The sequence below is a fragment of the Bactrocera latifrons genome, unplaced genomic scaffold, assembly GCF_001853355.1.
Source record: "Bactrocera latifrons isolate USDA-ARS-PBARC rearing strain unplaced genomic scaffold, ASM185335v1 scaffold_257, whole genome shotgun sequence".
Taxonomy (NCBI): domain Eukaryota; kingdom Metazoa; phylum Arthropoda; class Insecta; order Diptera; family Tephritidae; genus Bactrocera; species Bactrocera latifrons.
The window spans coordinates 394,916-421,504 of record NW_017536152.1 but is presented as its reverse complement, the minus strand read 5'-3'; the positions used below and the strand labels follow the sequence as shown (position 1 = coordinate 421,504).

At 38.8% G+C, this 26,589-nt stretch overlaps 2 protein-coding genes across 8 annotated transcripts in view; both read left to right on the top strand.

Moving 5' to 3' along the window:
- The first annotated feature begins 3,079 nt into the window (after positions 1–3,079).
- On the top strand, positions 3,080–8,109 carry LOC108969558. 3 transcript variants are annotated; one of them, XM_018934347.1, is made up of 17 exons: positions 3,080–3,130; positions 3,416–3,615; positions 3,680–3,729; positions 3,788–3,983; positions 4,037–4,216; positions 4,390–5,230; positions 5,287–5,421; positions 5,479–5,690; positions 5,761–5,832; positions 5,890–6,215; positions 6,275–6,455; positions 6,519–6,578; positions 6,640–6,819; positions 6,886–7,208; positions 7,287–7,434; positions 7,491–7,667; positions 7,730–8,109. In XM_018934347.1, exons 2-17 carry the CDS (start codon positions 3,583–3,585, stop codon positions 7,877–7,879), a joined length of 3,264 nt encoding a protein of 1,087 aa, XP_018789892.1. In that variant the 5' UTR covers positions 3,080–3,130; positions 3,416–3,582; the 3' UTR covers positions 7,880–8,109. The 3 variants fall into 3 exon arrangements, with proteins under 3 accessions (XP_018789892.1, XP_018789893.1, XP_018789895.1); XM_018934348.1 differs by lacking the exon at positions 3,080–3,130 and having other exon boundaries at positions 3,214–3,461; positions 3,533–3,615; XM_018934350.1 differs by lacking the exons at positions 3,080–3,130; positions 3,416–3,615; positions 3,680–3,729; positions 3,788–3,983; positions 4,037–4,216 and adding an exon at positions 4,226–4,315.
- A 6,077-nt stretch (positions 8,110–14,186) lies between these two features.
- The window catches only part of LOC108969555, a 46,665-nt gene continuing 34,262 nt past the window's right edge, over positions 14,187–26,589 (top strand). For 4 of the 5 annotated variants that reach the window (XM_018934342.1, XM_018934344.1, XM_018934343.1 and 1 more), the window contains exons 1-2: positions 14,187–14,387; positions 21,836–22,935. The gene's annotated coding sequence lies outside the window, so the exon portion shown is untranslated. Of the gene's footprint in view, positions 14,388–21,812; positions 22,936–26,589 lie in introns of all 5 variants that reach the window. The other variant, XM_018934341.1, reaches the window with a different exon arrangement.

Here is a 26,589-nt window from a genome sequence, read left to right as displayed (position 1 = left end):
CGTGGTGGCTGCTGGTGTGTATTGTTGTGCTCTCAATAGCCTTTCGTACTTTAGTTTGAGGGCGTCAAATGCTGCTTTTGGTACGAATTCGGTGTATTGGTCCTCTGGTGCCATGTAGATGATTGAAGTAATTTGCAKTAGTGGGCTGATGAAATGTTGTTGCTGCAGGATTTGAAATTATGTCCTTCGTTGAATTGGACAGTTTGATGTGTGTTCCAGCAAATTTGGTTCATGACTGCAGTAATAAAATTTAATGAAAATAGGATCAGCAGACAGGATCAAAAGTATTTGGTCCGCTCCTGGCAGGATCGCCATGTGGAGGATTGGCCCTTTGCATTCATCAAGCGGCAGGTCTGCCGTGTCGTATGGAAACAGAGAAAGRGTTAATGCGAAACACCTAACACACGATCACATCGCTCAGCCTACTGATGTGAACGCGATAAATTATATTTTTAGACAGCCCCTTTGTGAGGGCTAATCGTTAAGCTTAGTCAGCCGGAACGATTTAGTAAAGATTCAAAACACAACAGGTTTGGTTCGTGTATGCTCTGAATCTAAGTCTTTATTGAAAATATAAGGGTATTTATACATTTTGGTTTAACTGACTCTTCCATGACTCCGCCCCGTGTATTTCCAGTCAAAACCCGGAAAAGTACAAAGGCAGCCAATCAAAGTGATTGCTGACCTTGCAGAATGCATTACAATGCGACTATAYTGTTTACTCATTAGGTTGCAACACTTGTTATTTTTAGAGTGCATTGACAGTGTTGTTTGCACATATTGATTGCAACATAGAAAATATTATTATTGAATGTATTGCTACATGTGTTCCGCARTTGTCAAATATTGGAACAGCGTGTGGCAATTCGTTTCGTTTGTAATGCGAAACTCTTTTGTGTATGTCGCTTTGCTTATGCATTCTTGTGTGGTCTTTACAAATGTGACTAATTCATGAATTTGCTTATTATAATTTATGAGTACTGGTAAGTGGCATTGAGGTAGGACCACTACAATAGTATTAAAACTGAACGTTACAAGTAGTATATTTAGAGCAAAAATGCACAACCGCACGCTGCCAAGTTCGAAAATCAACTGTCTCTTGTTAGCGTCTGTGGGTTGGCTATCTCGGTCGAGTCAGGGTTGTTAAATATCGTACTTGGTACGGTTGCTATATTTAGTACTAGACCTGGTTGATCGTACGGTCGAAGTTACTCGTCCCACATCTATGAACTCTGATAAAAACTCATCTGAGTTTTYTGGTTTAGAATAGCCTTCGTACACGCCTACTAAAAGCACTTCACGATATCCAGGGACATTACACAAAATAGGCCAAACTTGTTTATTTGAACTTTTGCACAATGGTAGTCCATCAATATTAAAATCTAGTTCAATAATCTCTGAAGGGTAATMATTTACTAATAAAAAGTCTGTGAGGGCGTCTTCTATGCCATAATGACTGTAGAAACCCTCTCCCATACTGCGAGGGGTAACCTCCTTTGGGGTTTTTTTTTTAACGTTCGGCAGTCTTTAGGGACACTCACATTATGTTCTCGTAATATTTGCAACAAGTCATTTAAAGCACTATTGCAAATATTTTTTTCAATCGCCCATTTTCGTAACTTTTCTGATATATTCATTTCCTCAGTTTTACTTATTTCTTCTCTAAAATCCTCAAACTCACTTGAGCTATCACTTGACAAAAAAACACTATCATTACATTTATTAACATTGCTCGAAACACTGGGTTCACAACTTTCTTTTGAACTTTCTTTACAATGACCTTCATCGACATTTATTTTTTTAACTTTATTACTGCCGCTATATGTGCTCTCATTAATATTGCTTATTAATTTAGATGCTTCTCTTTTATTTTTCAATTTAMTAGCCTTTGCTGACAATTCACTCATTTTAATTATATTTTCAATAATATTTCAAATTAAAACACCACGAAACAAATAATTTTACTAGTTCCAAAAACAATATCGCACTTTAGCACTGACCATAAACTGCAGAAGACACAAAACCAATGAACSAGATGTCAACAACTTCTTTTTCTATTCTGTTGTTTTCATCTAATTTCATTTTGCAGTCGCTGYGACTTCAACGTCGGTGATCGCGTTCATTGCATAACGGGACAACAATCTCTAATTTAACGTCTGGAAGTGACTTAAAAGTGACGCATTTGGCGTTTGACACGTGAACGCGACAACTATCTTTATTTTATCGTACGGAAGTGACTAAAGCGTGACGTATTTGGCGTTGGCGATAAAAGACACTTCCAAATGTTGGCAGGGACATTTCTTCAAAATACAATACATGCACATTTTATATTTTAACACAAAGTACGTACTCACCAATATTAAGGGTGGGCACAGCTACTGCCTTAAATTTTTTCACGCCTAATTTTTCACATTTAATTTTATGTTAGCGTAAGCTATCATTGTAAACATTTTGAGCTCGAATAAATAAAACAACTACACTAACAAATGAAAACCAAAAATAAAATAGATAATTTTCTAACAAACATCCTTGATTTACTTACTAAAATCTCGAGGTAACCTGAAGTAAAAATATGTCGAATGAAAGTTGAAAAAAATATATATATATTTAAAAAAAAAAATAAAATAAATGATAACAGGACAATATTCAAATTTATTTTAAGACTAGATTTCTTATCTTATTTATAACGGAGTTTTATTGTAAAAACAGACCAAACTAGTTCCTTTTAATTAATATTAAAAATTTTGTATAATAATACCTAAATAAGGCTGGCGTTTCTAGTATATGCACTTGAATTTGTAAATATGTAAAAAGAAGCAAAAAATTACAAAAAAAAAAATTATTAAATAAATAAAGCAGTTATAATATACACCTATATAAGGTATATACAATATAAATACTTGTTTTATTTCGATATATTATTGGATTATACGGCTTTTTAAGGGCCCGTCAAGACGTTCAGGCATTACCGTTCCCACGACAGTCGGGTCTACGAAAACCGGAACGTACCCGGATTTTTATCCGTCCAAGGACTGTCAACTCGGCCGAATTCTGCCGTTACAACAACAACAACAACGTTCAGGCATTAAATCGAACGGTGGTTTGCAAAATGAAATATCTGCGAAGAAAGGTACGCTCACAAATTAAAAGCCTTTGAACTATAGTTCTAACGATAATTGCGCTCCTATTTCAAGGCAGTTTATTTTCTGTAGTAAGAACTGGTAGAACCGTCAAATCACCCGTTGAGGATGATTACAGCAAACCTAACCATACAGAAAATAACTGTGAACGTGGCATAATGCGAATAACTCGTGGAAAGCAACCCTGGAGTTTCGCCTTAATAGAAAGCATCTCAGCATTTATTACGATTTAAAAAACATAAGGAATGTCAATTTTGTTATTTCTTTTTTGACAGTTGGCCTGAGGTCTAGCGAAACGTCAAAAATGCAAAGGAGTAATAGGTACACAAAAATTTTCGTTGAATCCGCAATAGTGAACAAATTGTAATAAGCCTTTTGTAAACCGTAAAAAGACGAATATAGATAAATACTTTAAGAGAATTAGCAGTGGTCAACCAGCGCCATGGCGGAGCATTCGTTCCTTGGCACTTGGGAGGTGAGTAAATCAGGAGAGAATTCTTAATTCCATGCGGAAATTTATATACAATATATTTTTTCAGATCGTTTCTTGCACATTTGAGCTTAAAAAGGAAATCTCTGGTTTGGAGGGGTAAACTGTGAATTTTAAATATTAAGTAATTATTAAACTACTTCTCCTTTGTTTTTAGGATTAAATTTCGCTTAGATGATACGAATGATATAACCTGGTATAATGATTTGGTTAATCCGCTTCCTGAATCAAAAGACTGTGCCACTTGCTGCGATTCGGCGAGTGTCTTATTTAGTTGTGAAACATTCGATGTGAACGAAACGAATCCACGTTTAGTATTCGGCGCGTTTGCGGGACATAGCATAGAATTTAGGGTAATATCGTGTTTCACATAACCAAGCTTCCTAGTAAGGTTTTTGTTATACAGACTAACACTTTAATACCGACTGATACGCTAATTTTGGATTGTGAGAACTGGTATGCATTAGAATGCAAGCGACTGAAAGAGTGTCATGCAGCTGGCCAAGAGCGAGAATACTCCTTTGCAGAGGCGTTGCAAGAGTCGTACTTCACGGATGTGATCATCAAAAGCTCGGATGGTTTTGATGTAGGCAAATTCCCTGCAGTCACATTTAAGCTGCGGGCCTTATTTCGTTTGGTTCTTATTTCGCTTGGTTGAATATTAAGTTTACATTTATGTTCAAAGGTCTCTTAATTTTTGTGAGATAGTTGACTTATGTTTAAACTAATAATGTTTATATCTAACCGATTTTTTTTTAGTTCCACGTACATTCATCTGTATTACGGCTAAGTGGTTTCGACTGCAGCATGTGTGTCCAGTACAACGGCCCTGCACTCTCTCAGCATGCAAATTCTTGCAAAGCCCATGATATATCGCACCAACAGCAATATCAAAAGGCGCAGAAATGCCAAACGAGTGATGGCGTCAGTGCTAGTTTGGGGACATCAAACCCAATTAAGATCTCAGTCACACTACCCATTTCTAATGTGCAAAACTATGATGATAACCAGATGTCTTTACCGCGACTAAATATCTCTCCAATTTACCTGCAGCCACCATCTGAAAATACGAATTCTATTTGTAATAGTGGTTTAATTGCCAACCGCGGCGCACATCTGTCAAATTCCTTTAATTGTCTTACGACCAGCAATATGGGAGTGGGTCATGACAAAAATGCAGTGGGCGGTATGCGCCGTTTTCCACCAACATCAAATTCAGATTCACATCTTGAAACGCAGACCCACTGCAAAAACATATTTAATTTTTGCCAAGACTTTCTACAGCAACCGGCAGAGACAACAACTGTGTGCAACACTCGTCGTCCGCCCTTATCACCATACCGTGTACGCAGTCCTTCGCCCTTTCCTAGTTCAATGGATACACCGCCTTCTTCACCACTAACACCAGTTGCAGTACTCTACAATTTGCCAAACTTTCTACTGATACCAGTGTTGCATTGGCTGTACGCGGAATCGTTGATGCCCGATATGGATGAAAATGTGTGTGAGAAATTAATAAATTTTGCGGAGACCCAGCCATCTCTTACGAAAATGGTAGAGCCCACGAGAAAGTATCTGAAGCTCATAAAGCTGAAGAAATGTAAGATTATGTTAAATAGTTGTACGTATACATAAGTAATTGCCACATATTTACAGTTGTGGTAAACACTCTGATGGATTCGCATGCCGTGCTCAACCATATAATACAAGCAATCAATCCTGTTACGATATTACACGAACCCGCCTCCCTCTATGCGACTTTTAAAGACTGCCTGAGAGAGTCTGCAATCGGTAGCCTATTGTTGTACCTTATTTTAACATATTTACATTTGGTTCCGCTTCCTGCAGGATGTGCCAAGGTGTTGCAGTTCTGTAATATTTTCATTCGAGACGCCTCGGATATATCGCGCTACCAGAAAAACGAAATCATCAAATACGTGCGCACACGTATTCCGATTTTTATGTCGCAAATTCATCAACTCCTGCGAAATATTTTGAATGTCTTCACGAGTCTAACGGCAGAAGAAAAGGCGGAATTAGTGAATTATTTAGTACCTGAAGTAAGTTTGCAAAACTGGTATGGAAATTATAAAGTGCACACATAATAAGTAAATTCCTGTATATTCTTAGATCGAATCTGCATTAGTAATATTAACCGATGTCGTTGAGGAAATTAAAAACTCTTTGGAAAAAATGTGTAAAGTGAGTAGGCGAAATTGTTTTTTAAATAAAAATTTAGTATGAAATTTTCACTCACAGGATATCAATTGTTCACACTTGGATTTAACGGCGCGACAGCACACAGATAGCGCACTTGCCATACAAACACAAAACAATACTTTCATCAGTGCCAATGTGGGCTTAGAAGACAACGGAGCACCGTTGTTTAGTCCGCCACCCATGTCACCAAGGCCACGACGTGGCCCACCCGTGGGACTGACACTTTACGATAATCCAACAGACAAGAAACGCCTAATGACGGCGGAGAATGATTTGAAATTTGTTTTGTATATGTATGAAGTACGAAAGATGCGTGATATTTATGGGCGGATCGCCACGGCACTCGAAATTATTAGGGACAAAAAGTTAGCTCTGGACCATAACAAACAAACACCATTTAATGAGAAATTTTCTATATTTCTAGGACCTCGTTCTGCGATATGGACTTTTTAAGTAAACGGAGCACGATAAATCAAAATTTGGAACAACTGATCATAGACATACCCGCATACATTTTGATTATGGAAAATCTTTCTGATCGAGTTGACGAAAAATTGGGTTGGAAAGAATTCAAATTCTGTTTCAAACTGGCGACAAGCCAAATCGTAAGCATGTTTAAACACAATGCGAAATTCTTAATAATGAAGAACTACTTTGGTATATTTCAGAACGGCGTGATTGTTAAGCTACTCGACCACAAGTCTGCGCTACGTGACTCCATTAGCAACGTAGGTGACATAGTAAAATTCTTGAATACCGTTTTACTTTACGCTTTTGCCCACATTGCAGGTATGCAAGCGAGTGCAAAAGCACGAATTCACGGAATCTTTAATTGAACTCGGACTTTTGGAAGCTTCCAACATACTTGAGCATGAATTAAAGCTACCAGAGTTGGACAGCAACATGGATGCTGCATCTGACGATTTCGCTTTGGAACGTCGACGCTCATATGACTACAAAAATGTTAAGGTAAACGTTTTCTGGAGTTATCTCTTTGAATATATTGCATTCGAAATGTTCTACTTACTCATGTAGCTGAATCTAACGAAACATCTGTGTGAGCCGCCCATTGCCGCCAATAGCAATTTATCGAAGAACGCTTTGCGTCTGCTGCACTCAGCCCAACTGGCGGACATGGAATTTGAGGTGCACACCTATGCCGAAAGTAGCGCTCAGTTGCCTGGCATATCGATTTTGAACAAGGACAGCTTTGAAGTGATCCAATCGCCACATCCGGTGCAACTACAGCGGCCACCAATTCAAGTGCACACGTTTCGCGCGCATAGAGTGATTGTTTCAGCGCGTTGCGAGTGGTTCAAAAAGGCGCTACTCTCCGGCATGCAGGAGAGCATCAAGAGGCAAGTATATCTAACGCATATAAATGCCCATGTTGTCTAGATGAGAGGGGCGCTAATGGATGGGGTTACTCATTGCAGAAAAATCATCATAACTGACACTTCGCCCGTGATCTTTCGCCGCTTGTTGCTCTACATCTATGGCGCACCTATTGATAAAACGGTAGGAGCCGAGCAAATTTGCGAATTAATGCTCCTTGCTGATCGTTATTCAATTTGCGACTTGAAGGTAATAAAAACCAATAGCAAAAACTCGTAAAACAAATAATATTTTTCAATTGCTAGGAGCTGTGCGAGAATACACTGAACTCGCTGGTTGACGAAGAATCGGTGCTTTGCTTGTTGGGCATTGCGGATCGCTACATGGCCACCGCTTTGAAGTCGAATTGCCTATCGTTCCTATCACAGCATGCGAATGTCACAAAGCAGGAAATGTTCAAGGAGTTACCACAGACTTTACAGGTAAAATCGGTGAATTTTGTTCGATTCGAAGTCTTTAATATTCATGCTATCCCCTTGCACAGTTGGAGGTCATGGATTTGGTGCATTGGTATGGACGTGTTTCTGAGCCCTGGAGTGATGGCTTCAAGTCGCGTAGCAGCTCGCGTCACAGCTTAAAGAGCCCTTCAAAGCCGCGTTCAAGATCTCGGAAATCCTCACCTTCTTATATATGACGCTGACCGCGCAGCTCTATGTCGTAAAAACAAAAACAATTTTTGCTGTTAAAGAGGTGTTTTAATTATGCATCCCAAGAGCAAACAAACAGAAATAATGATAAGTTGTGACTCGTTAAGTTAAAAAAATTATTTATCTGCATTTTATGGGCTACCTAGTAATGCTGCAAGTGCATGCAAAACAAACAATTTCTCAATGTAATCATACCTAAACATTGGATTGGACACAACTCCAATGCTACTTAATACGTGGTGTACTCTTCAAATTGCTGTTCGCATATTCTTGCTGATGTTAGCGGTACTTGTAGTTAGGTGTAATTCAAAAGGCTATTGTGTTGTGTTACAGATTTTCGAAATGTTAACGTATTTATAACTAGCATAGTCTACTTTTTAAACTATATAGTGAAGCTATGGTACTGATACATATCCTTGTTGCGTACTTGTACATTTGTTAAATATTATATTCTCTGAGTGAACTTTTATCTCTGTTGAAATTAAGTATTGTAAGCGGTTGGTTTAGACAAATTTACCATTTTGAAATGTTTAGATAACGTGTGGTAAGTGTAAAAGAAATTTATAGTGAATTTTGAGGGGAACAAACATATTTTTATTATGCATAAATAAACTCGTATTTACATGTATTTTCTAGTTGTAATCAAAATATGTATTAATTAAGTATGATTAGCGAATATTTTCGAAGAAAAGGCGGTAACTGGATCTCCAAGGAATTCCGAGAAAACTCTTAGCTGCAAATGATTTCCGGCAATTTCAATGTACAAGTAATTATCATGCAAGTGGATAATATTCACTTAATATGTTTATTGTTGTCTTTTAATCCTTTGAATAAACAAAATATACTGTTTATTTAAAATGTATCTTTGTTTTTTTTCTTGGATAACGACAAAAATCCCAATATTAAAAATATAACCTCACTCCTTTCACAGCTGATAAATTTGATGATCTAGGGTGGATAGTTCATGAAAAATGTTCTGCTTTCTCCAGAATGGAGAAGACAGCGAAGCAAATGGGTCTGGTGGTGAACGAGGGAAAGATGACATACCTCATGTGATCTAACAAACAATCGTCACACTCGCGACTAGGCTCCCACGTCACTGTTGACAGAGTCCGTTGTGATATACGTGACTGCGAAGGCCTAGCCTCACAGCGCTTTCTATTGCTAGAAGCACGTAGATCAATACAATGCGTTGATCAGTGCCCCAAAGCATAAATGCATGCAGCACTCATACCATGGAGAACCAAAGTATGAATGCATTCTGCCCCTATACCTTGTTTCCAATTGGTTTGTGTGAATAGGCACACCCTAGCCGCCTTGGTCGAGTTCGAGGCCGACCTAAAATCTCTGCCGTACTCTGGGTCCGGCACCCGGCCGCAATGCGACTCCACATTGGACAAATGCCCTGACTGCATTTAGATTTATACCACAGCCACCACGAATCTCCACAAACGGCCAAACCCAACGAGCAGATTGGAGTTACCTCCAAGGGCTAACTGCTCCCCGTGGTACCAGGTTATAGTCTTTGGTGTGACTTTGTCGCTTGAACGACAAATGCCTTATATTATGTGATATAATATGAAGCTTAGAATGTGACTTCAAGCTGAATATTATTGCACTATTCTGACTTAGACCATGCTGACATTTAAAAACAAGACCTGTAATGTTAGACACAGTATATGTGGATTTTAGTCGCCTCTTACGACAGGCACACCTTACCAAGGGTATATTCCTCCCCCGCCCCCTACCCGCAGGGGGGTCACTGTAGACAGTCATAACGTCGAAGTTGTGGATAATTTCGTCTAAGTTAGAACCAGCATCAACACCAACAACAATGTCAGCCTGGAAATCCAACGTATATCCACCAACTCTTGTCAACAGGTGCTACTTCGGACTGAGTAGGCAATTGAGCAGCAAAGTCCTCTCTCGACGAACAAAAACCAAACTCTATAAGTCACTCATAACTCCCGTCCTGCTATATGGTGCAGAGGCATGGACGATGTCAACAATTGATGAGTCGACGCTGAGAGTTTTCGTGAGAAAAGTCCTGCGAAAGATTTATATCCCTTTGCGCGATGGCCACGGCGAATATCGCATTCGATGGAACCATGTGCTGTATGAGATAAATGACGACATTGACATAGTTGAGCGAATTAAAAGACAGCGGTTACTGATGCGCACTGGTTTATTAAACCTGCGAGAATAAGTTTCGGTTTAACAAGCGTTAGTAGGATCTTCGGGTCGTACCGATCTTGGCCGGATTAAATCGGAATGTCGGATGATATCAATGACAGCTAACAACTTAACGCTTTTACACAAGCGGGATCTGAAAACTCTTTACAACAACAACAACTACAACATATTTGTGTCGTGTCAAACCCACCATTTTCAATAAACGAACGGATGTGCATATATACGAATACAGATGCATACACATGTCTTAGGTCCTGTCTCTTATACACATCTAACAACAACAACTACAACATATTTGTGTCGTGTCAAACCCACCATTTTCAATAAACGAACGGATGTGCATATATACGAATACAGATGCATACACATGTCTTAGGTCTGTCTACTTTGCTAAGTATACCACATTTTACCTAAATCTAAACCCAGTAGTAAAAGTTTGAAGTAACAGAAAATTAGCCATAATACCCTTCACATATACAAAAGATTTCTTACAAGAACTTTGATTGGCTAGTTTGTACTACAGCTATTTGCTATGGTGGTGCAATATTGGCCGTTCCGACAAATGACAAATGATATATATCTCAAAAACTGATAGACTAGTTCGTAATTTCACAGACGGACGTGCAGACATCAACTTAGCTCGGCGCGCTGATCTTTTATATTAAGGGGTTACATGTGTGTCGAAAAATAAATTTTTTTGTCTTATTAAATTCTAAAGCATCTCTAGAATATTGTTCTAAATTTTCAAGTTGTCCGAGTAATTGTTTCGGAGATACAGCCTTGAGAACTTGTGCGCTGAATGCGCCGTCTTTAAACGTGTTTTTTTCGAAACTGTGCTTTTGAAGTCGGTTGGCAAGATTTCTCGAAAAGTGCTCTCTTCATGAAAATTTACACAAGTCTTAGAGATACAATTCTTAAAGACTCGGACTTGGAAAAACTTAATATTGTATACCCTACTAAGCATACAAAAATATGGTGAGAATTTGTAACTCCTTTACTTAGGGAGCGGCAGTCAGTGCTCGCCTTCATAAAATACCCAATACATCCTTATGTAAATACCCTTTAAAATTTTCAAGTCATTTAAAAAAAACGCCAAAATCGGTCGAAAAGTGAATTGTGCGTCTTCAGCGCTGAAACATTTTTACTGCGGGGTTCGTCCTTGCCCATTGTACATACACATATGTTATAAGCCTGTGCCTATGCATGCAATCACCTGCTCGGGCTTTTGTGCTTAGCTCTTGGGACGGTGGTGGTCGGTTCCACTTCACTGTGTTGCCAGCATTTCCCGTGTGTTGCACCTTCAGTGTTCGTTTGTTCGTCCGTTTTGTTGTTGATTATCTCGCTTGATGATACTTATTGTTGTTTGAGGTGGCTGTTGTTGCATGAGTGTTTGTTGATGCTGTTATGTTGGCTTGTTGTTGAACGCAAACCTACATGCGACCCCAAAAGGGAGTTGACCGCGAAAGTGGATGATCGATTTCCAATATATTTTAAAGGATGGGAACCGACCATGGAAAGGAATTAAAAAATATAAATGCCTTAGTTTTTTGAATAAATGATTACTACTCGAAGAGCAAGGAGAAATAAGAAAATTTGTAACAATATTTAATTCCTACTGGGCATCTACATTCCCAGAGACATGCTCTTGTTTTCTCTGTTTTTTGTGAAAGTATTGTTTTCTTTCTGATGACTGATACTTATCCATTATTTCCACTTCATCGTGAATTGAGGGTAATACGTGCTTTCAGACAACTTTATTATTTCATACATATTTCGCTTTTCTGTTGTACTTGGCGCAGTATGCATTAAATTTTAGTCGCAGGGCTAGTGGTTGTTGCAGTTAAGTGTTAGCGCTTTCACAAAAGAATGGAGCGCATGCCATCAGAGTAAATTTAACACCTTGGGGAAAGCTTAACTGAGGGTTACCCCAAAAGTATCGGTCCCTCAAAGATTCTATAGAGGAAGTTCGACAAAGGCTACTTAAGTGGCTAATGACTTCCGTTAAAAGAAAAACTAATAGACGACGAAGGCTGTGTAATAATCCCTGGTAACCCAAAGGCATATTCTAATAAACTAAGTGTTTAAAATAAAGTGAGCCTCTTGCCTTGAAGCAATATATAAGTAGGCATTTTTTGTTATTCTTTTAACTCATAGGCATTTAAAATTATTGACATTTCCGTGATTTTTAATACAGTTTGTTTCTGCTCCGTAAAGGTCCGACCGATGGGAATGTAGACGCTACGTCAAACTGTGCCACTCCGAACCCTATCCAAAGGAATAACGCAATTGAATTCTTATCTTCTATCTATCCAACACCCTGTTCAATAAGTTTTACGAGTATTCACTTGTGTGCGTGCTAATTAAGGAACGTCAAATGTCGATATTCGTCACGAACTCTTGAGCTGAATATACCATTATAAAGTTAATATATATATTTTAACTCTGCAAGCCAATGCCATACGAGAGCGCTAAAGATTCAGTTGTAAGAGTTCATACAACAACGAATTGACAAAACTTGAAGAAACTTATTTATTGTGATCATCAACCCTTTCGGATCATATGATTAATGAGTGAAAATGCTTTCAATATATTAGCGTAGCGATGGATTGGTAATTCAAGATTTCGGATGAAACCATCTTCAACATCTCACTATGATAAAGCGTTATTATAGTCCCCTTCTGAGTTATAAACCTTTCGAACGTTACGTGACGAAACCAGGCATATACACATAATCCAGTATTGTAAAAAAATTATGAAACAAATTAAAGTCAAAAAGAAAAACGTTTTCCATACAAAAACTCAACTAGTTTGTATGATAGCTACACATTTATATTCTATAAAGGGCTGATCTGAAAATTTTGTTCGAAGTTTGTGCCGTTGCCTTGAATAATAATGCATACGAAGTTTCGTGAAGATATCACTCTAATAAAAAATTTTTCCTTACAAAAACTTGGTATTGGTCGCTCAGTTTGTATGACGGCTAAATGTTTTAATGAGCTGATATCCGAGGTTCCGACAAATGAGCAGCTTTCAAAAGCTAAGCGACAGCTCTTGTATATTCAGGCGGAGAGACGAACATGGCAATATCAATTCAATTCGTCATGCTGATCACTTAAATACATGCGTACATACTATATATTTTATGGGTTATCCGAAGGTTACTCCTGACAAACTTTCCTCAAACTACCCGTTCGAAATGCAAACATACTGCAATTTTTTTTTTTTTTAATTTTTAAGATATACGGTACGTATGTACTTACGATCGCATCTGTTGGTGAAATTTAATTGTTTATAAATTGTTTACGACACAGAGTTCATACCTTGCAAAGGTAAACAATATAAAAATAGCGGAAAACTCCGAATTGGGCAGGCCTGCATAATTTTGACATTCACCGCGACGGCGCGATGGAGGTGTAAACGGCAGAAGCAGAAGTAATAAAACACAAACGAGAAGATACTGAAAACGAGCGAAATTGCCGAATTGCGTTGATAAACAAACCGTGAAAGTGGGAACTCTCGTGATATGACACACACACACATAGGTGAAGAGACGCAGTACTCAAAAGTGCTTCTGCAGCCAACAACTTTGTAATGCAACTTTGTAGGGACGCTTGCGATTGTGGGTGCTCTACACACGCATATGCACACATCCACCCTGTTGGGCATGTGTAAGTGGACGCATAGTGTTTGTCGTCCGAAGGCCGCTGGCAGCGCTGGAAGCAAGAGCGGAGAGAAAGCTGAGCAACCGCCCTAAATGAAAGCGACGCCATAGCAATTCTCTAGCTGGATCTTACTCTCCAGTTTTCTTTTGCTAGCCTTCCAGTCACATTTAGCACTTTCGCGATAGATACAAAATACCTATGTGTGTATATGTATGTGCGGATAAATAAATAATATGTATGTGTGCAGCTGCATGTCATACAAATTTTCGCCACCAGAGCGGAAAAGCCCCAGAGAACACTGGAATGCGGTGTATACAAATTTACGAGAGAGCCACATCCGAACAGACCAGCGACGGTCGGGCGCTTTAGCGAAGTTGACGATAGCGCCAAAGAGGAAAATATAAATTTTCCAACTCAGCAGACAAGGCTCTGACTTTCGTTCGTGCGGCGGACGTCCTTGTCCTGCGTCGTGTGTGCCGTGAGTGGACGCCTTGATGTTGTACAAGGAAAAACTAGCCAAGCAGCAAATAAAAGTTGCAGTATTTTCTAAATAATAATTTCCAAAAATCGAATCGTAAAAAGAAGAATTCTAATATACAAAAAGTGCTAAAAGTACGATAAAATGAAAACTATGTGAAAGGTGAGAAAAGTGCTGGGCCAATGAAGTCGTGAAAAAACGTCGAATTTTGCAGCCCAGCGTTCAGCTTGTGGGTGAGGGCAACAGAGGCGGCGGCTGGCGYGGCAGCAGCGCGCTTACTGCAGAGAATCGACGAGTTTCTTTTGCCTCTGCTTCGCCGTTTCACTGTTTCGKGTTTGTTTGTATTATGGGATGTGTGAAAATACGTGCATTAATAAGAAATCGCGAAAATACACTGGGCAGGCAGACAAAGTGTGGCACAAAAAACAAAGTCTATAAATACGTAAACAAAACGTGAAATAAATGTTTTGAAGCATGAAGGTGAATTTTCTAACGCCTTTGAGGGATTTTCAGTGAGTTTTAGATTTTTGTGGAAATGTGCCTTAGACCTACATGGTGGACGGTGTCAAGGGCGAAGGCGAGGCGAAGTTAGCAAAGTAAATGGTCGACCGTTGTGACTGCAGACGCTACGTCGATCTGTGCCACTCCGAACTCTATCCAAATGTATAACGCAAATGAAATCGTATCTTGTTGAAATGATGTGGATATGCGAAATCTACCCAAAACTCTATTCAATACGTTTTATTCACTTGTGCGCGAGTGTATGCGTGCTAATTAAGTCACGGCTAATGCTTAAATGTTTTTGCTTCCCACATCAGCATAATTTCTCAAAAAATGTTAGTGCGAGCAAGCAAAACTCTCTACATCCATGATCTGCAAAGCTTTGTAGATGAAATGTGCATACATGCCGTGAAGTTATGTTGCTCACACTCTATTTGCTTACTTTGTGTAGTTGTCTGCGCCCGCTGCCGCGCGGACTGCCACAACCGAGGTTGAGGCATTCGGCAAGGTCGAATTCCTAATTTTTTCATTTGCTCAAAAGTTTGCGCATTTCATTCAGATGAAGTGCAAACACAGTCGTGGGAGCTTCCTTTACACTAAGGCCCGCGAGTGCTCTGGGACTTGTTGTTGTGTTTTAAAAGTCATCGAAAGTCTGTTAATATACTGGCCACTTCGGGTGTTTCTCAACACTGAAAACACATTGTTTTATCATCCCAGAGTCAAAGCCACCCAAGGCGCTTCTGGTTTCCAATACAACTTTTGCATTTGCTGTACTAACGCAGAATAGGATGCCGACATTTCCGTTTAATTTGGCCTAATCTTTAAGGGATTTATCTCCTTGCAAAGGGCCGCCATTATTGAACAAAAATCATCCGTATTCCGGTTATGAATTAAGTGGATTAATTTATCTTAATACTTTCCGACTTGGCTAATGACCAAAATTTGACAAGCTCATGTATTATCGGCTACCCTAATCAGCCACATTTCTCAATTTTTTTGCAATTACAGTTAACGCTCTCACGCACTTATTCACCAAAACGGTCTCTCTCACTTTTAACTTTCCAGGCAGCTTCGTAACTTTTGATGGTGAACGCTTTACGACAGCACAAAAATAAAAGTAGTTTCTCCTGCGGGGTCGCAGTCTTCCTCTACTCTACGTCAAGTATTTTCCTCTAATGTTTCAATATTTTTTTTTTTTTGCAATATCTGAAGTTACCAAGTGTATCTAGAAATGTTGAGATTTTATTTTGTAGTGAGTACGTAGGTATGCACATTAACGATACTTACTATGTGTGTGAGTGCGTTGGCGCTCTTCCAAGAAACCGGACACTTCGTTTGTCCCATATGCCGTCTGGAACCGTTTGTTGTTTGCTGCTCGTTGTGATTTCGAATTCGATTTCGGCTTCAGTGTCATTTTAATTCACTTCATTCATTCAATTGTTAGTCTGGCGATCGTTGTTGTTGTGCTCTCACCCCCGCTACAAGGCTGAGTGCTGGTCCGAGTGCCATTGCTTGGCAGCTGGTCGCCGGACGCAGTCGACAGTTCGCCAATGTACGTCCGTCCGTTCACAAATCGCGCAGAACTTGATTTCAGCAGCGGTGTAACGTGAACGCGTCCACGGTGCATTTAAATTGTGTTACCGTTATTTCTCAAGTGATTTTAAACAGTTCGTCCTGGTGGATCTTTTAAAAAAAAAAAGCTTTTTCTTCGTCGATATGTGTGTGTATCTTCTCATTAATCACCAGCATCCTTTCGTGGGTGACAATAAAAGCCCAAACCAAACTAGTGTGCCATGTGCATGTGTGTACGTATGTATAACGCGTTCGAAGAAGTTTCAATAAAAATAATAAGGTTTTGCTGAAATGGAGAGTTGCCTTTGTCGGCCGAATCCATCAATGAAAATCTCAGCGATTGTGTGACTAAAGGCAACAAAAATAAATAATTTTTGTGAAAAGTTTTCCGAAAGCATAGCAAAACAGATTCTTGAAAACAGATAAAAAAAGTGAGATAATCTGTAAATACAAGGCGTTCGGTACACAAGGCTTAGGGCTTATACCAAGAAAAAATACTCTAAAAATCTTAAAAGAAGTGTTAGAAAGCCAGCCTTCTTTTTGTGGTTTTTGATAATTCGTAATAAGATCTAGTAAAATGGAATAAAAAAAGTTGAAGTGTTTTATGTTATATTTATATATAGTACATATATTGCGCTTGATCGCTAAAGAAATCAAACGAAAATATTTAGTAGTATCGCTTTGAAGACAGGCAAAACAAAAGCAAATACCACTCTCATTACAGTTTGGGGGTTTGAAAAAATAGGGACCAAGTTTGAATTTTCATCAAAAAATGTTCACAGCATCAAGTCCCTTCAAGCACTTCAAATATTCACGTTTCATGTTTCTTACAATCTTTATATTTAACTTATATTATCAATCGGATATTTTCGGACAAGCTCTATAGGGGATACTCATACGACTTTTTTCCGAATATGTCTAAAACGAGATGTCTTTGCTTTTCTTTACTTTTGTTTACAACTTCGTTTATTCGTTAATTTTTTTCCTAACTTATATTAAAATTCTTTAATTGTAAAGACAAGTATTTTTAATTTCAAGGAAAAGTAGACTTCAACTACAATGTAATTTCATTTTCAATAATGCGAACATTTCAACCGCTCTGTTAATTTTGTTCTTGAATTAGAAATTATTAAGTGATTAACCATCGAAAGACTCTGGAAGAAGCTACTAACTTTTGAATACACTACGCTGACCAACGCATTCTACTAGAACTGAGAAGTAGTGGACTAGTGCAAAAATCAATTCGACGAAGAATAGTGTTGCGAATGAAGACTGCAGTCGTGTCGATTGGGAGAGCTACTTTTAGGTGAATTAATGTTGACTAGATACTCAAGCATAAACATAAACATTTTCGTCTAAATTACATTCTTGGAAGCCTAAGTTACATTCGACTAATAACGTTTGATTGATCGATGAAATAGTTTATTATCTACACACAGGGTTCGTCCGGAAAGTAATAGGGCTGAGTTAAAAACTTTCAAAATAGGCACCGCCAGCATTGATCAGCGCTGCCAGCGCGTTTTCTAAGCATTGAATTCGTCACAGAAGGCATTCTCCGGAATATTCTTGAGAGCGGAGGCGCATTGAGTTTAAAATTTTACGCAAACGAGTTACATTGTCGGTGTTCGTCGAAGTCGGAGATTTCCCAGCACGGTCGTCATCAGCGATCTCTCCCGGCCCTCCTCCCTGCTTAAGCAACATCTGGGTAAGCCTGCTTGATCATATCAAACGTCTCCGTTGCAGATTTGCCATGTTTCACACAGAATTTAATCGCGTACCTCTGGTCTAATGAACGCTGCATTTTCGGCTTGCACCACTCACAGAAACACGTCGCGCGAAAATGTTTGTCCTGACTTTTCAGTCGGTGCGCGCACACTTTGAAGTACAGTCGCGGCGAACGAAAATCAGTCCTATTACTTTCTGGATAAACCTTGTATATTCTGAAGCCAATCACTCTCGCTTAGCTCCAGTTTCCACACATTTTCGCGTTCATATAGTTCTTCCTGGTGCTAATCCCGAATTTTCGTTCAGCATTCGGTTACCACACTTGTCGATGTCAATGTCTGTATGTATGTTTGCATTGTTCGTAGTTTCGACTGAGCACCTGCAAAAGTTGCCCGTCGCGTCTTCTTTGTTGCTTTGGTTGGTACTAGCTGTACTTGTCTTGATTTATTCATGATTTGCCTTTCACTTTATTTTTGCCTTTGAATTATTTAAGATAATAAAGTTTTCAAGACAAATTATTTACATTAACGCCAACCGTCGGCCGTCCAATGGCTCTGCCGGATACATTTGTATCGCCAAGCCGCTCAGACCGATGGGACTCGCTGAACCCCGTAGGCAAAGCCAGCTGCCAGCATCAGACGTTTCCACGTTTCCTTCAGATGCGCACAGCTGAGTGTGTGTATGCCATGTGTGCTGCAAGAAGTAATAAGAAACAACAACGAATGTAGTCTATTTGAACAAATAGAAATGGAATATAAGTAGACACTGATCAAAGAAACTCGTGACTTCGTGTAAATGTTCGCAGCCGAAATCTCCACAAGACTTTTTCCATTTGTGGTTGCTCTGTGGTCCTTCGATGGAACATTGGTTTAATGCCAGGGTCTTTATCAATAACTGTATTATCTACCGAAATTATGCGCCTCAACGGTGTCAAAGCCAAATTGCCCTAACAATCATAACGCTTGGCAACCAATACACTCAAATGATGAATTAAAGTAAATAAACTTGGTGAAATTATGGCAAAAATTTCCTCAGTGACTGCTGTTAGCAACTTAGGAACGCAAAAGTTTCGTAATGTGTCCGTTGCACGCCTAGAACTGCTAAAATGGTCAAAGCGGTGGAATTGAAAATTCCCGCAGTTTCACATATAGATGGCGCCACTAGAGTTAAATCCCTAATAGTTTTAAAAAGCCGCGTGCATAAATCTGTCGCATTGTTTGTTTGTGAATTACTATATATTTTGAGTGAAGCAGTTTTTTTTTATTGTGAAAGTAATTTCAAAAGTTATTAAATTTTGCTTTTTGAAGGGAAAAAACACAGTTCAAGCAAACACTTGGCTTGACGAGAAGTTTTCGGACACTGCTCGAAGAAAATGGACTATCAAGGTTTGGTCCAGACGTCGAAGACAGTGAACGCAGTGAACGACTAAAAGAGGTTGTTTGCGATAAAAACATCCAAAAAGTCCACAAAATAATTTTGAATTACTGTAAAGTAAAGCTGATGATGGTAGCGGGTACTCTAAAAATATCTGTTGAAAGTCATCTTTGACGAATATTTGTGTAGAGTTGGTGAGAAAATTTTGTGAAAAGTGGGTGCCAAGCGAGCTCGCTTTTGACCAAAAACAACGGCTAGTTGATTATTCAGCGACAGTCATCGTTGCTCACTGCACACGATGAACCAGCTCCAATGCATGGAAAAAAGCAAAAGTCGGCTGGCAAGGCTATAGCGTCTGTATTTTGGTTGCGCATGGAATAATATTGATTACTACCTTGGAAAAAGAGGGCAATCAACAGCGACTAGTATATAGCATTATTGGACTGTTTAAAGGACGAAGGAAAAGAAGTTTCCAATTGCTTTCGCAGCTATAGTAATTTCCAACAAATATTTTCTTTTCTCAGATCTGAAAAAATGCTCGCTGCGAAGATGTTGTTTTTGAAAAGTTGACTGCCGAAACTGAGGTCTATTTTGAAGCGAAGAACAAATCGTACAACAAAAATGATATCAAAAAGTTAGCGGGTCATTATAATCGCTGTATCATCTTCGAAGTGAACTATGTTCAAGAATTGAAGAAATAGTTATGTACATCATTTGATTTTCTATAGTTGTTGGAAAATCGGCATACAGTTTTCATAAGTCAAAATGTAGCGCATCCAATGTCATTAAAGACACCGGCCTGCAAAGATATTTCTCTTCTTTTGAGAACTGACTTTCAGCATGGAATGCGTTGGCGACTGTGCTTTTTGGAAAGGTGTGCTCCCTTTTTATCAGAAAGCCCTAGTGTAATGACGACCTTTGATTTATCTATAATTATACACAAATTATGTTCCTAGAATCCGAAAAAAATTACATATAATTTCTGCACAACAAAATGAAATGAAATATGGAATATGGATTTCTTACAAGGCAAGTTGGCCCCGCAAAAACTTTGCACCTCCTCAAAGGTCTTTAGAATTCACTTCATTTTATACATGTACATTGCTGTAGTATACGGATATATAGATAGATAGATAAATAACTGAGGAATGCATTGCGACCTTAGGTCTATTGTGCCCTCTCCTAACTCACAGGGACTCGCTTAGCCCCAGCATATTGACGAAGTCCAGTATTCTGCTGGGTGCTAGCGAGGCGATGTGATCCCTATCCGGAAACTTTTAACACAATTATTTATAGTGAAAATTTTATTTACTAATAAAAGCGAAAACGTTTTTGTCGGTGTAAGAATCCAAGGGATTGTAATTCAGGTTTAATTTTCAACATGTTCATGCAAGTAAATTTCATAGGAAAAAATAATGAAAAGCTGCTTTCTAAATGTCTGGTTACCAGCCTTTCTGGTTAGTTAATAGAGTTGTCCGCTTAATAGATTGTACTTAATAAGCAGCAACAAATTGTGGGTCCGGCCAATGTGCATGGTTAATGGAGATGTCCGCTTAATAAAGCCTTCGCAGTACCCTTAATTTATGAATTGTTTTTATTATCCTATCTTCTAAGTTGTTTGAAACTGGACACAATATGCATAATTTTTCTAAAACCGGTTCAGTGGTTTAGGAGTCCATCGCGGACAAACAACATGACATGTAATTTTTATATACATATAATGATATGAGAAAGTTTGTGTGTTAGCTAGCAGCTTCAAAGCCCACTTCAGGGAATCAATTTAGTTGCTTTACATTTCATTGGTGAATATTTTGGTAGAAATATATTACCTACTTCCACTTACAAATTTATATATTTTGTACTTCCGAATTAAATTTGAGGCATCTTGATAAAACTTTGTACAAGTTCTTCTTGGCATGCAAAAAGTAAGTTATATGGGCGAAATAGGACCACAGGTACACCCAAGAACAACGTGTGGCATCATGGTTTTGAAACCTATTGGTCTCTTATAACTTATCCATGGACTAACTGGGCATTTTGTTTTGGAAAAAAGTATGTTTAATGTAAATATAAACTAAAATAAAACTATGTGGAAACTTTGCAGAAATGTTTAATTTAAATGAGTGGGATGCAGCGGTTATATACTCAGGCTTCTTCACCAGTTGAAATGATTTAGTGCGAATAATGAATAAAATCGCCTTGGGCTCTTTGGGTTTGTGTCATGTATCCAATGTAATGTAATATTTTTTTTCTTTCCGGTTAACTGTTTACTGCACACATACATAAATTTCGCGAGCAGAATTGAAGAAGCGACGAGGCGTATGAGTAACCTAATAAAAACAATCCAAATGAAAATAAACCATAAATTTTGTTTTAAGGTGATAAGTGAGTATTAACATTTTTTCATTTTAATAGTTTTTAAAATTTTTTTTGTAAAGGAGAAAGTACAAAGCATAAATAGCTCAGACATTAAAGGTGAATTGCTAATAAAGTGATAAAAAACGATGAAGTGATAAAAGGAGCAACACGCGGCCACAAATAAAAATCAAAATAAAACGGAAATATAAGTTCAAAAATAAGCGCTTGCGAGCGGTTCATTCGGGTATTTAGAGTTGAGCACGGCCCTTCGAGCAATTTGAAATCGCACAACTGTTAAGAGTTTGAGTTTGAGTTTGATACAACAATACACATAATCAACAACTAAAACAACAACCATAAAGTTTATATAAAAGAGCAGCAATAGTAGAGGTGTTGACTGTGTTAGTCCGAGGCACGGTACTGAAAGGCAACCGGGTAAGGCGCGGTAGAAGCATTAAAATTGTCGCACAATCAAACACAAGCAAATTAATTAAAAACGCAAAACGGGGCAGCAGTTGATGGTGTGAAAATTAAAGGCCTCGGAAATTCGTTTTGTTTCTTCGCACAAACTCGAACGAACTCGAACTTTGTAGACTAACAATTGGCGTGGACGCCAACCGGAGACGCTGTGTAGTTGACTGCATTGCGAAAAGTAAGGACACACGTGGAGCGTGTGGAGTAGGTTAGCGCTGGCCACTTGTGTGTGCTTGTGTATGTGTCTTAAGACGAGAATTCGGTGATAAATATTTCGGGAGCCATTGCGATACGCATACGAACCGTTGTCACGCAAGCGCTGCAGTCGGGTTTAGTCGGCAGCCGCGCTATTTTTAATTAAGCGAAGCAAATAGAGCTGCAGTGAAGCAGTAAACAAGCAACAATAACAACGTTACAGCCCTTTTAGCGCCGGCCACACGTCATCCTCACCTGAAACATAACTTTTGCCGCTCTTCAACATATTTGACTCTTGTGTGCGTGTGTGGGTTCGTGTTTATTGGCACTTACACTTGTGCCTTGCTGTGTACAATTCCTCACCAGTGTGCCAACGGTTGCGTTAAATATTCAGCACTTACTTGCTTGTTGAAAAAGTTCCAGCTCTAGGCAAACTAAGATCACCGAGAGAACCTGGCTTGGAAGTGGCCAGAAATACTGTGACTTCGTTGACACGTGCCGTGGGCCTAAGGTAAGTCCACTTACTGCCTTGTATATCATTTCTTTTGATTTTTAATTGAAGAAAGAGAAATTGTTCATTCTGGAAGCATTTGAAGACTTATTGATAATTCTTGAAAGCCTTTATATCATAACTGTGGTTGCGAACCAAAGGTGTAGCTTACTTATTTTTCTTCTTTTTCTTAAACACAGCGTCAATAACAATTTTCTGCCCATTAAATTGCTCTTATTCCCGAGAAAACATCTTTCCACGTGACCTTATTCAATAAGCAGCCATGGCCATAAATGTGAAATGCGAGAATGAAAATGGAAAATGTGAGATGTGAATGCCGCCCATCCAGATGAATAATCGCTGCATAGGTTGACAAAGAATTTCCTTCTGTAATTATTAAATACAAAGAATGTGAAATAACAGAATAACTGAAACGCAATAATAATACGAGCTTTCAGCGCACGCAGAAGACAAAGCAAAAACAAAAACAATGATGCAAAAAAGAGGAATAAAAAAGCATTCCAATCCAATACAATTCAATTGTTGCATACTGCGCGGCGCTGCTGCTCCTGATGTGATTGCTGCCTTCGTTCCCAATGACAAATGCATTTACTGCGCCATTTGGTATTCACAAGCGCCCTTAGCCGCCGCTCACTACCTGGTATTCGCATTTCATGCTATTGCATGCTCGCATGCACAATGGACTGGCCGCATACGTCTGGCTGTGCGCCCGTCCGTCCGTGTCAGACTGTCTTTCAGCGCTGGTCGATCGGTTAAGCCTGTGTGCGGCATGTTGCTGCCGGCCCATTGTGCCCGTTGTTGCAGCTGTTGTTGTTGTAGCACTGCGGGCAGGACCCGTCGCCGTGACCGCACCGCTGCGCACTTTTTTATTGCGGTCACATTGGCAACAGTTGTTGTTTGATTAGGCATTGCAATTGTTGCTGCAGTTATTGAATTACTCAAGCACTTAAGCGCATGCATGCATATATGCTCATGCCATGTGAAAGAGTGGAAAAAGTAGAGAGCAGGCAAGGATTTTCCATCTATTATTAGCTCAAAAGGAGGAAATCAATTCCACACAACAAAAGTCATATTAAGTATTAAGTTCAATTACAGAAAATTATGCTGATCTGTTGAGAAAATAGTCGAATTCAACATCTGTTTAAATTAATTTATAATTAATTGTCTGCAGAAGTTCTTCAAGAGAAACGTACAAAAAACAAAATAATTAAACATTCCAACAGCCCATGCATGCTTTAAATGCTCTATATGGAGCGAATCCCACAGTAGAGCGAGTTTTCATTCGAGCATTAGCGAGAAACGCTTGCAAGAGCACGAACATGCCGAATTGCTTGCACAGAAGACTCACTGAATGTCTACAACTTCTGCTTTTATACGTGAGAAAACTCTAAAATGTATTTCATGGGCCTTTAGTCGCGCCGTTGCTGCCAAATACCTTTCTTAAATTTTTTTTTTATTTACCATTCGCAAGCATTACTGAGTGTGAGTGTATGGGTGTATGGTCGATATACATATATACAATTGTGTGAGTATTTATTTCAATGCTTTTTCCGCTTGATAATAATTGCTCCGTGCTGAAGTACATATAATGGGTGATCCTTTTCGAGGAACTCTACTTTTCTAAAGAAAAACTAGAGAAACTTCAAATTTACTGCGGAATATTTATTATCATTCTAAAGATCGTTTTTTGGCATTTTTGCAGAAGATCTTTCAGCTGTTGGCTGCGGTTGCGTCTCAGAAGTTCCATTCGTTGAGTTTAATTTTCGATGACTCGCTCGAGCATTTCGACTGGTAACAGGCGAATGATATGCGTAATGTTTCGCTCTAAGGCCTGTATGGTAGCGAGATTGTCCGCATAGGCTTTAGACTTCACACATCCCCACAGGCTAACGGTTTGAGATCACACGATCAATAAATCCAAGATGCGAAGTGTGGGAAGTGGCGTCGTCTTGTTAACAGCAAACAGTTGCTGAGATCACAAGCTTCAATTTCAAGCATAAAATGGTTATGGTGACGCTATAACGGTCTTCATTGATGGTTACGTACTCAGCGGCATCATCTTTTGAAAAAATATGTATGATTCCGCACAAAAACCGTTGTTTTTCTGGATGAAATGACAGCTCTTGAATCTTTTCAGATTGCTTCTGGAACGAAGACAATTTTGCTTGTTTGTACACCCATTGAGCCAGAAATGCGCCTCATCGCTTAATAAAAGTTGGCTCGAAAATATCGTAACTTTTCAAGAGGCCATATAGCGAAGCGGCATTGCTTGGGAAGGTCGAGCAGCTTCAGTTCTTACATAAGCTGTATTTGGTATGCGCCAAGTCGTTCCATACGTCAGCCCGAGTTGCTGCGAACGGCGCCGAATCGACTTCCCACGGTCTCCATGTACACTCCGTCCGCTGTAGCTAAGGCTGTTATATTTTATTCACTGTGATCTATTATCCAATAATGAATGCTGGGTCTCAAGATGGGTCATGGTGTTGCGAATAGTACGCTCAGTAGGCGGAGTATGTTGAACATAAGTTGAGCGAAGCGCGCGAAACACATTCTTTACAGATCGTGAATTTTCGTAATAAAAGACAAACAATACTTGGATCACCCGTTATATTTACTTTGTTGTCTGGGCTTTTTCAATGGCGGCATCGGTTGAAGAAAATCTATAAAACGGTAGAATAAATATTGACAGCTAACGGAATTGACGAAACGGCGCTGTCGTTTCCTAAGATAAATGAAAAATATATTTTGATTCGCGCAGAAATCGTAGGGGCTGATTGTGCAGCAACTAAAACTTAAAATAAATCGCTGCTATTTTAAAGACATTATCAGGATGTTGGGAGAGGTTTACCACTCCACGATTTATGCAGAAAATGCGGAAAATTTCCATAAATCTGTCTGAAATTTTAATATGTTTCCTATCATACTATCACGGTCCATATTTTAAGCAGCGTTAGAGGGAGAAATATTATTCTAAAAGTTTATAACTCTGTACTCAATGAAATTCCTTCTCTATTCGATGATTAAAAAATTAATATTTTTGAGTGAAACTGAGATATTACTTCAATAGTAAGCAGAATTATTGCTCAGAATAGTGTAGAGGTTAGGACTAGAGAGTTTCAAAGTGTTTCTTTTCATTGAGAAGTAAACCTCGAGGAATGCAAGGTGTGTGAATGACTTAAGAAGCATAATTCAAACTTATAACTGTAAGTCTGTTTCCTAAATTTCGTAAAGGCTTTTAAGCTTTTAAGCAATACCACCTGTCACAAATGAAGACTTTATTTATTTCTTCTGTAGAAACCAAATTCTCTATAATGTCCTTGTCTTTGCCTTCAATAGTAATAGCTGATAGAGCAATTACACACAGAGCAATCAAATTGGGCAGAGAAAAGCTTTATTTATGCTGAACAGATTTCAATAAATTTCCACGAAATCACGCGCATGGTTGTGTGTAAATGTAGCCAATTGCCAAGGCAAAAGGAAGCCCACATGTTCTATCAAAAGCATAGATGAACATGTGCGAGTTTCACTTACGAGTTCGTAGGATTTTATGTGGGCATTTTTGCAAATTCACTTTACGATTTTGTTTATTTGCTTTAATTTAATTCACTACATAGCCAACTTGCTATTTGTTATTTTCTTAGACCATTTCGCACA

Excerpts from the sequence above, each read along its gene's own strand:
- LOC108969558 (XM_018934347.1), top strand. The coding sequence starts at position 3,583 with ATGGCGGAGCATTCGTTCCTTGGCACTTGGGAG. Across the intron at positions 3,730-3,787 it reads GAAATCTCTGGTTTGGAGGG|GATTAAATTTCGCTTAGATG; the intron begins GTAAACTGTGAA and ends CTTTGTTTTTAG. Across the intron at positions 5,422-5,478 it reads CCTGAGAGAGTCTGCAATCG|GATGTGCCAAGGTGTTGCAG; the intron begins GTAGCCTATTGT and ends CGCTTCCTGCAG.